Below are 10865 nucleotides of genomic sequence, written 5' to 3'. Positions count from 1 at the left end.
AAGCGGGACTTTTGGCTGACTTGTCGGGACGGCGGGACAAGACGCTAAAAAGCGGGACTGTCCCGCCTAAAGCGGGACGTAAGATAAGCCTACTTAGAATAGATGTACATTTCATCATAGTTTATTGCCTGAACATGGCGGCCGAAATATCTAAAATCTTAAATAACATCTTCTTGAGTACTGTACGTGTTGATCACAGAGATAAATGAATAGAGTGCGCTTCTATCTCGTTTCTACGGGAGCATTTGAAGGTTCTCTCGTTTCGACGATAGACTTCCAACTTTTCCGAGGCGCGTAATGCATTACTTATATGACAGAAATCAATCATTTGCGTCGATTTTTCTCGCATATTCTCTTGACCTTGATTCGTTTTTCATTATATATCAAACGCTAATATATCCCAGACAACCATACGGTGCTAATTTTGAAAGTTATATGAATTTACGTAAGTCGTGGATTATAATATGGCCAACGTATCAGTCAAAAGCGAACAAAAACGACCACAGAACATCAGCCAAGATGGCTTATCGGAATCACTTCCATATTTACTTGTATTTGGCATTATTTTATCGCTTTAAGTATTTTGCGTGACGATCTCAATATGCATTGCGTGGCCTGGTTACGTAGTATCCGAAATACACATATAAATAGATTTAAAGGACGCTCCAGAAGTGTGTATACCAGCGGTTCCCAATCGGTGGGAAATTTCCCACTAGTGGGAAATTTGGCGGCTGCAGGTGGGAAATAGAATGCTCCTCTAAAAAATGTACGCACAACAACAAAATTTTTAAATATTACACAATGAAAATCACAATATATGCCATGAAGCGGAAATGACTCCCATTCAATTAATTCTTTACTAAAATATCACGTTGTTCGCCATGATATTCTGATCGTGCTACGTAACTCATTTTGATTTTTGGCCGGCCGATACCAACCTCACAGACATGTCTCGAACGAGCACCAATGCTTTAAATGTTACGCAAGAAGATCTTTCGTTGCAGAGCCTCGAAACAGAACCGTTTTTATTTAAATGTCTCAGTGATATTGGTCGGCATGCGCTTTTGACCCCTTCATTCTGCTAAATTGTTAATAAAAGGTAATGGCTTATGTAAAAAATAAAGTACGATCATAGTCAACTCGGCTACTTTTCACGTTTGTGAGGAAAAATTTTGAGAAACTGCCCGAATGCATTTATTGCACTAAGACCATATCCAATGGTTATATGCAGCCCCATCAAATGAGGCAACGGGAAATGAGGTAATGGGAAATAGAGATAAAAAGGTTGAGAACCCGTGGTGTATACCAATATGAAGAAGCTTATATTGTTCGCCTACTTTACATCAAGTTGTGTAAAGGGACTGAAGGATGTATTCACTTGGATAACACACACAGTCCCAGAACTCGGTTGCTTGGCCTGGTCCCGTAGTACCAGAGATATAAATAGAACTAGGGCATATAAATAAATAGAGGGCGCTCCAGACGTGTGTGTACCAATATGGAGGTAAGTTATGTTGTCCGCTTACTTAACATCAAGTTGTGTAAAGGAACTAAAATGTATATTCACTAGGGCTGTGTATTTTCGAATACATGATGGTTTCAGAATCGAATCGAATATATTTTTCGAATCAACTGGAGACTTAAGTGAAATCTTCTCCGTGAAGGTTATTGCTTTTTTATGATATCAGGCGAAAACAATTGTTTCCACTTATATCTATTGTGCAATCGCATGAACAACCAAAATTTTTCAAGAACGAGATCCACATCAGGCTCTGAAATCACAACCCGAATATAATTGTATTTGATTACCCTGAAAGTGTCGCATACACATCCATATGCGGCGCACTGGGTAGTAAAATAGACGAAAAACTGGCCTAAACCATATGCAACACGAGGAAACTTTGGAAGCATAAATGCCAAGATGGCGGCGATCAAATTGTCCCGTGGCGACCCAACGCAAAATGAGAGAGAAGATCGTTCCATATATTTCCAGTTCAGTGGTGTTGATATGGATGACATCTTTTACAACACGTACAGTGATAACTGCACTCTTACTGTCCTAAAGATTTTTTAAATCTTTAAAGTATATGTAATAAAAATAAAAAAGATTTTAGATAAAGAAGACCGCTGTGCGAAGGCAGACGACACGACTCACATATTTGAATCAGTAGCTGGTGACTTCTTGATACGAGAAAATTTCCTTCCTTAAGTTTTCCGTATGCTCCATATAAGCCAGCACTTATTAGCCCGAGAGATGAAATATGGGCATAACATCCAGTACGAACTAGTCCCAAATTGGAAAGAAATCCTTTCAGGATACGACTTCCAAAGATAAAATCTCTGGTGTCTAATACATTATCGAAGGAATGATTTGCGGTGTCAAAAATATCTTTTGGACAATTACCATTTCATTATAACCATATAACTCTATCGATACTAATATTACTGGCTATTGCTAATAATATTGGCAGAATAAAATCAACTATGATATAGTTGTATAATAATTACAACGCCAAATACACCTAACTGGCAACTATGTTCTCATTTCATTTATACTCTTATTTTTTTTTGTTATTTCTTCACCTCTCTTTTATAGCCCTTTCTTCTCCTTCATTTTCTGTCTAATCTTTTTACTTCGTCATTCTGACTCTCTCTCTTCCATTTCCTATTTGCCTGGCCAAAACTAAATACTCGCTACTAGAGGGTTCAATGAGTGTGCATCAGGGTGCATTTCTCCGAACCCTCCTATGTGGCGGGAAATGTTTCGTCGAGGCCAGACGTTCTGTTAACTCTATCTTTTTTAATTTTCAGAAAAGGAATACCATCTACAAGCCTCCCCTGCAACAAGTAAGTATAAATAGGAAAGTATCGGTGGGTCGAGGCCTACTATTTAAAAAAAGGAAAGATTATTGCTGTTTGACTAAAGCAACCCTTCTCTGGGTTAGGCCCTCGACAGCAAAGGAATCCGAAGAAAACAAAAGACAAAGACAATGAGCTACGCCACCGCCACATCCTCGACTCCTGCTCCAGAAGAAGTTTCCGCTGCACCATCTCGACCTCGGACGCTCTTTCTGAAGACCGAAGAAGACATGGATTTCCCTAAGATGATGGACGTCCCCCGAAACAACTTCACAACAAGAAGGTTCTGCAATCAGATCAAAGGGCTGTTTGAAGGCCGCAGAAGGACTTGGATCCTAACCTTTGCGGCAACTGACAGCCCGAATTCCAGTTGCAGAGAGAGTTTTCTTTCTTCTACAGGTTGGCAGATACAAACGGCTAAGATCCCCATTGAAGTATCACTGCCAAACGAAGCTCATGTCCGGATCTCCATACGGGGAATCTTGGAAGAAACATCGTACAATCGGGCGGTCACGAAGAACAACCAGCTAGGCTGTGGAGCGGTCAGAAATGCTGTGAAGAATTGGTATCGAGGGACCCAAGTCTATAACGTGCAAACGTCATTCCTGATTGGCGGTTTTGAAAAAAAAGACCGTCTGCCAGAAAACGTAGTAGTGAACGACGTGCAACCTGCTGAAACAATTCTCAACATCCGAAACAATCGTCAAAAGAACATACGATAAAAAAAAAAGTAACTACCAAGTTTCGGGCCCAGGTAATCAAATTTCTCTGATGTCTGATCCGTATATAAAAAACAAGAGAGCTGTGCTCAAATATATGGACACGTTAACCAGAGCGAAGCAGTATTTACCTTTGACGCCACCGGTACCCACAAAAAATCCGAGTTTCGCGTAGAAATAATTTACAGAATCAAACCAGACAGTCAGTGTTCCCATGGATAAAATAATACAGCAAAATTTCAGACGAAATATCAGATTTCATGCGAAATTTAGAAATAAATAAAAGTAATAGCCTTCTGGCAAAAAATCAATCTTTACTCACTGAAAATTTCAAAGCAAGTCCAGTACTTAGAGAAAAAAGCGATTTTTTTTTAAAATGATGGAGACAAATAATAACAATAACAACATAATATTGAAACGATCGTTATGTCCACTAAAGTATCCAAAAAAGATTGGGCGAGGTACGGTGGGATTGGGGGAAGTTCTTTGGACGAAGCGTATAAAAAGTTGTTTGGGAATAGGAAGGCTCAGAAAGAGGGTAAATAATTGGCCAGTGATGGGGAAGCTTTGAGGATAGGAAGGCTGGAGAATAGCGCAGTGGGCTGGGCTGGGTCTTGGTTCACATACTTCAGGAGGTCCAAAAATAATCATACAACAGTACAGAAAAAGGCATATACAAATCAAAGTATACGTGAATTATTAACTTTTAACAAAGCCGGGACTAATTAATTACAAATAATCCATTTCCATTCAACAGTGAAATGCAGCCGCTACTGATGAACTTTTTCCACTCAGACGAGTTTCAGTAATGGGAGTACCGATAAACAACATCGTTTTCATGATTTTACATGCTTTTAATCAGTTGGGATAGGATTTGTATATTTATCCCAAGGAAGAGGAAAGCCGATAAGACGACTTAATCATATGGCGAACCACGGCCTCTCGTCCGGTCAGTATCACCAGTCCATGTCGGGTATGAGATTAGTTAGACAGTTATCTGTTTTCGGAAGCATGGACTTGATGGCGCAGGAAGAAGAAATCGACCAGCGGTTACATGCACCTCTCTACGGCGGCGAGGAGTCCAGCAATCCTCTCGCACATGCCCATCCCTGCATGGGATGCGAACCAAAGTAGGATAATCGGGGCTCCCGAAGTATGCGAATCAAGATGGCGGACATCGGAATGTAATATGTGTATTAGGTTAGGGTTAGGCCATAATTTTGAGTATAAATACTACGGGAGGGTTGGCTAGTCTTCGAACTGATAATAGGACTAAAATAAGGAAAATTGGAAAGAAATTATCGCCTAACCTGTTACCCATGTTACGTTCCGATGTCCGCCATCTTGGTTCGCATACTTCGGGAGCACCGGATAATCAGTGGTGCGGTGGCGAGCGTATTCCTAATGCTTAGCACGATGTGCCACATCGCCGAGTTTTTAGTCGAGTTTCCGATAATTAGATATAAATCAAATAATTCAGAAATCGAAAGTTTGTACCTAAAAGAAGCAGAAAACAAGGTAATATTTACAACCGTGCTCGAATATCCGAGTGATAGGTTTATCTAGGGTTGCCAACTATGAAAAGTTTTAATAAAGGACATAGACTACCGTCATCATTTATTTTGTAACTTGCAGGAAAGAACAATATAAAACAATGAAATAAAAATTATATACAAGCTAGAAAGATATATCTCGCCGGTTTTAGCTTTAGATAATTTGATAACATACTATGATTACACAAGCATTTACAAAAACAACATTGTTAGATTGTGGAAGTCACAAAGACCAATTATATGTAGAATTTTGAGTTATTGAACTAAAATTTACTCACATCTTGGAGTGTTGCCATTTTCGGAAAATTATTGTAAAATATTTGAAATGTTAATAAAATATATTTGGCTATTTGAGCCGGACCAAAGCGAAACTAAAAAGATTAATTAAAAGCTTGCAAATACATAAACGGAGGTGATTTTTCAACAACGGAACAATATCAAACACAGTACTATAATTATCGGGCAAAACGACGTTAGAAAGAATAATAGACAATTAGCATCTATTCTAAATGCCAAAAAGCACAAGGACCTAAAGGATTGTCCTTTAAAAAAAGAACGGTTGACAACCCTAGGTGTATCTGAGCGGCTGCAAAAATTGCAATTGTTGCGTCATTGTTGAATTATTTCTGATTGGTTGTGATTACGGCAATTGCCAATAGACAAGGAAGTCAATACTCGGGGAAACATTCATGTCGAAATACCGAAAATATAAAGATTTGATTGAGGTCAAGGGTTGGGGAAACCCCCAACAGTTGGCTAACCACCTTGCCACCAAAGCCTGCTTGCCACAGCCCACAGAGATGAGTGGCGGTTCATTACGGTATGTTGTGGAATGGTTGCTGCTCTTCTCATCGATGATTAGGCTATCTTATCGGCTTTCCTCTCTTTAAGGATTCAGGATGAATATTAAATTTGTATTACCTATGTAATTGAATAAAACGCACTGGTCTAGTAGTTTTAATCTAGTACAGTAGTACCGGTACGCATACCGGTACAACAGAGGGTCTCATGTAGTTTCGTACCTAACGTACTTCTAGTAGGCATAGCATAACAATTTCTTCACATGTCAATCCTAACCCCCACCTGACCCCACCATCCAAAAATTACGTCACAGTGACGTAATAGATCCCTTCAAACTATGCGAACTGTCATCCAAGACGCGCAGACGAGAACCTGAAATCGAACAGCCATTTCTCTCGTTTTCTCGTCGCAACCATCCCGATAGGAGAGAGATCGCTGACGTTAGTCAGTTCTTTATCCTCGGCGCCGATGCCATTTCGGGCGATCGTACGAGTATTTGGCAAGCTCTATGACGTGATTGTGACGTTGTAGTGACGTAATTTTTGGATGGCGTAGTCAGGTAAGGGTTAGGATTGGCCTGTCAAAAAATTGGTATGCTATGCCTACTAGAAGTACGTTAGGTACGAAACTACACAAGACCCGCATACAGATACTGAGATAGAGGAAAGTTGAATTGATGCCATTGAATATATCACCGGTCGGTTCAATCAATCAATTTGCAGAGGACCTGGCAGCCTGGAGGACTAGCATTATAAACTATATTGCCAGTTGGAAATATGTCATGTTGTGCGATTGGCATCTGTGTTAGGTTGATTTAATTTTTGATACCTGCAGTCTGCCGTCTGGCAGTAGAAAACCAATCAAAACAGTTTATTTTAAAATCAATCTTCATGAATATGTCAGTAAAATTTATTGATGTTGTCTTGTCCTACCAACTCTTTTGTACAAACAGTTGGGCATACTCCACCATTACCCATGTTGCCTAATCCACCCTCCTCGCACAACTGTCTGTATAAAGGACCATATTATACTCATTCGATTTATTGCATTTTACGCTTATCATAAAGGGTGTATGCCGCACGTTCATGTGTTTTAGGCCAGTATGGTCCTGTGTATACATCCCTTCTTCAATGTTCTGATGTTGATATTTACTAACTCCTGTGTTTTTGCTTTTACGAGGCGAATTAACATACATACATACATACAGTACCCTATGCGACTCAGCGATTAAATTGTTAGTTCAGAGTTGGCAACACAGGTTCCAATCCCATTCCTCCCACTTCAACCACGTTGTAATAAATTGAGTGAGCAATGCTGACCCCTAATAATGATAACATCCTTTACAAAAATAGTAGCCCCCTTAGCTAGGATAGGATTTACATATTTATCCCGGGGGAGAGGAAAGTCGATAAGATGGCTTATTCATATGACGAACCACGACCTTTCGTCCGGTTACCAGTCCATGTCGGGTATGGGATTAGTTTTAGTTGTTTGTTTTTCGAAAGCATGGACTTGTATTGTTAGATAACAGTGGCTGATGTATAGAATTGAAAGGGTTGAAAGCACCATATAGAAAATATATACCCTGATTTTTCCCTTCAACATAACTCGCTTTAAAATTCATTCAATATTATTTCAGAATGTAATCAAAATAGGTAGGCCTATCTGTTTCTAGGCTATAAAAATGGCGATCCCTGTTGCCAGCATGTCTGAGGAACATCTTCACTTTGAAGTTCTTCCTTGGAGTCAGAGATGCAACATCAAGTTATCTAAATTTGACTTGTTATTAAGACAAAGTTGGGACGACGCTCTGAAAAAAGGAGTTTTCTTACATGAAGTGGAATCTGAGCCATCTCGTGTGGAAGGAGATAGAAAATTTGTCGCTGTTCTATGTAGAAATCGGGCATCTCAAAAGAGAAAGCCGCAATCATTTATGAGCATTAAACAGCCAATTAATTCAACATCATTCAATTTTACAAAAGTGAAAGAAGCGGAAAAACTTTTCACAATAGACATTGAAAATATTGAAGATATAACAAGTTCAGAAACACCAGAAGTAGGATTTGAGGGAAATTCCAATAAGTGTGACAATTTTACAAATGGTAATATAGACTCTGAAAGACAACATAGCACAGTTCCCTCATTTTTTAAGACTAGTATAATAATAAATAATTCTCCTTACGAATTCGGGCATTCCTTACTTGTACCTGAACTAGACAAACTTCATATACAATCAATCACACTTAATGCAATTAAAATGGGAATTGAAGTATTGCTAAGAAGTTCCCATACTGGTTTCAGAGTGATGTACAACAGTTTATGTGCTGGAGCAAGTGTCAATCACCTGCACTTGCATTGCTATTACACAGAATATTGGCTGAATAGTGAAGCTTTCAGGATGATACCATTGTTAGATGAATTTAGTTCTGAAAAGAATTGTAAAAATGTTCTATCCGATTGTTTTGAACTGGACTTTAATGATTCTTGTGTAAGGGGTTTTGGTTTTTTGATAACGAAACAAAATTATGCGTTTCGTTTACCACTTATTACGCATAAAATTGTTGAGTACTTCAATGCCAATGAAATTCCTCATAATATTGTCATAATACGAGGTTTGCCACCTTGTGGCATTGATTATACTGCTCATTCACATTGTCTCGATAGAGTTTCAAACGGGCAAAATTCGTTATCAGACAAAAATGGAGTTTTTCAATATTCAAATATACCTGAAATTAAAGACGATGCGACACCATATCATGGTTTAAAAGATATTGATCCTAAAGTATCATCAATTCCTTTAGTAGGTCGTTTATATATTTATCCAAGAAAACCCTTATATGGTGAGAAATGTTATCGTCAATTTTTAGTCAATGTTACAGAACTTATGGGTCACTTGTATTTTGGGGATATAGATGTCTTTAATTCAATGAATGAAAATGATATTGTGAAAGCATTAAATGATGTTTCTTTGTCGAGTGGGGAATTTGAAAATGTCAAAGCTGATGTTACGAAAATTATTTTGTCTTGCGATGAAAGTCTTTAATTTTTTAAAGAATTTCTAACAAAGGATTGTCACTTTATATGTTTAACTCTTTAAATCTTAAAATACTCTTCTAAAAGGATAAATATCACTGATAGAGAATATTTGAAGTTATCACTGCCACTGCTGGATTCAAAGAGGGCTGCAAAGTTAGGCATATTTTCGTTTTTGCAAACTTGTTGGAATCATACTCAAAATTGGATCGAATACTAGGTAGTTTGACCCTCATAAAATAATCAGTCACTGTTATTACTGTTGAAAAATATGTTTTAATAGATTATGTTCATAATAGCGTGGACTTTGTTTTGAGGATAATATCTCTTTCTTGACTTGTTTTCGCTGGAGTCGGTGCTGGGTATTTTCATACTCCTGGGAAACAAAATTTTGAATACGCTAAAATTTTAGAATTATTTTTAGATAAAATCAATTTTTATATAAATTGAAAAAAAGTTTTCATCATCAAAATTTGATTTCCATTATTGTTTGGAGTCGAAAATTACATCGAGCCAGCGTTAAATTATTCCAACCTGGTGGTGAAACACTTTTGAAACCTGGATTTCATTGCGCGTCTTCTCCAACTCCCTGGATTCAAATATAGATCATTGGATACGATTAATATATTTTCAATATGTAGTTTTCTGTACACATTTTTCTTAACTAAATTAATATATTATATCTTTGCTTAATAAATTCCTTGTGCGCAACCAGAGCTTTCAAATTAAAAGTAAGTTGAAGGGTTTGGTGAAATTTCTGTTGCATATTGTGATCTTTTGTAATTACTGTTATCATTTAGATCTTCACAATTTTGAGCCTAACGTAGACTGACTTTGATCGTATCGTCATCTCCCAGTCTATACCAAAATTAATGCTGTGCAATTTATCATTTTAAAATTGGTTTGTATTTTGGTTGAAAAAAATGATAAACTCTCTCTCTCTCTCCCAACTGGGGATGTATTTGCATGTTTTTGGGAAGGAGAGTTTACTCTGTATTTCCATGTAGTATTCCTAAATTTTTGCTTATTTAGTGTTAACTTATGTATATTTGTGCACATGTTATAAACTATTAAAAATACACAAAATTTGGTACTCCCGAAGTATGTGAACCAAGATGGTGGACACCGAAACGTAGTGTGTGTACCAGGTTAGGCCATACTTTCAGGTATAAATACTACGGCAGAACTAAATAAGAAAAATTGGAATAAAATTATTGCCTAACCCTAACTTGGTACACATACTTCGTTCCAGTGTCTGCCATCTTGGTTCACATATTTCCGGAGCGTCCAAAATTTGCACTTATCGCAAGTGAATGTTCTGTTAAAGATTGGATAACAAATGCAAATATTGTTTTACGTGTAGTGGGGGAGAAATAGAGAGATAAAAATAGGCAAAGTGAGGAATGTGACAAAAAATGTTGGGACTACTGGTCTAGACTTTATTCACTGTCAAATACAATTTGTTATAGATTGACTAATTTATGTTACGGTTTACAGGTCTCTGTTCTCATTTTCATCACATAAATTCATATATTAAATATTAGCTAAATGGATAACCACATAAGACTTCTTGGTGCTGAGATTTTCCTAAATAGAAGTATGGTGAAAATTTTATTGGATTATTATCTTGACCATTTGCTATTATTATACATCTCCAAAATCCTTCAAAATATTTCACTCAAAATGTTGCTGTTTCATTATGATTATTGGAAACACTGTTTAGGACGTTGGGGACGCTTCATTTTGTCAAGCTTGTTCGCCGTCAAGGTAGGATTTACCCCACGGGAAAGCCGATAATACGGCTTAATCATATGGCGAACCACGGCCTCTCGTCCGGTTACCATTCCATGTCGGTTTTGGGATTAGTTATCAGTTCTCGGAAGCATGGACTTGATGGTGG

At 37.7% G+C, this 10865-nt stretch overlaps 1 protein-coding gene across 1 annotated transcript; it reads left to right on the top strand.

The window, feature by feature from the left end:
- The first annotated feature begins 7575 nt into the window (after nt 1-7575).
- LOC120336599 (GDP-D-glucose phosphorylase 1-like) lies at nt 7576-10311 on the top strand. Its single transcript, XM_039404317.2, has one exon. The coding sequence runs from the start codon at nt 7617-7619 to the stop codon at nt 8973-8975; it is 1359 nt and encodes a 452-aa protein (XP_039260251.2). The 5' UTR covers nt 7576-7616; the 3' UTR covers nt 8976-10311.
- The last annotated feature ends 554 nt before the right edge of the window (nt 10312-10865 follow it).

Source organism: Styela clava, chromosome 2 (assembly GCF_964204865.1).
Source record: "Styela clava chromosome 2, kaStyClav1.hap1.2, whole genome shotgun sequence".
Taxonomy (NCBI): Eukaryota; Metazoa; Chordata; class Ascidiacea; order Stolidobranchia; family Styelidae; genus Styela; species Styela clava.
This window is presented reverse-complemented; position numbering and strand designations above follow the sequence as displayed.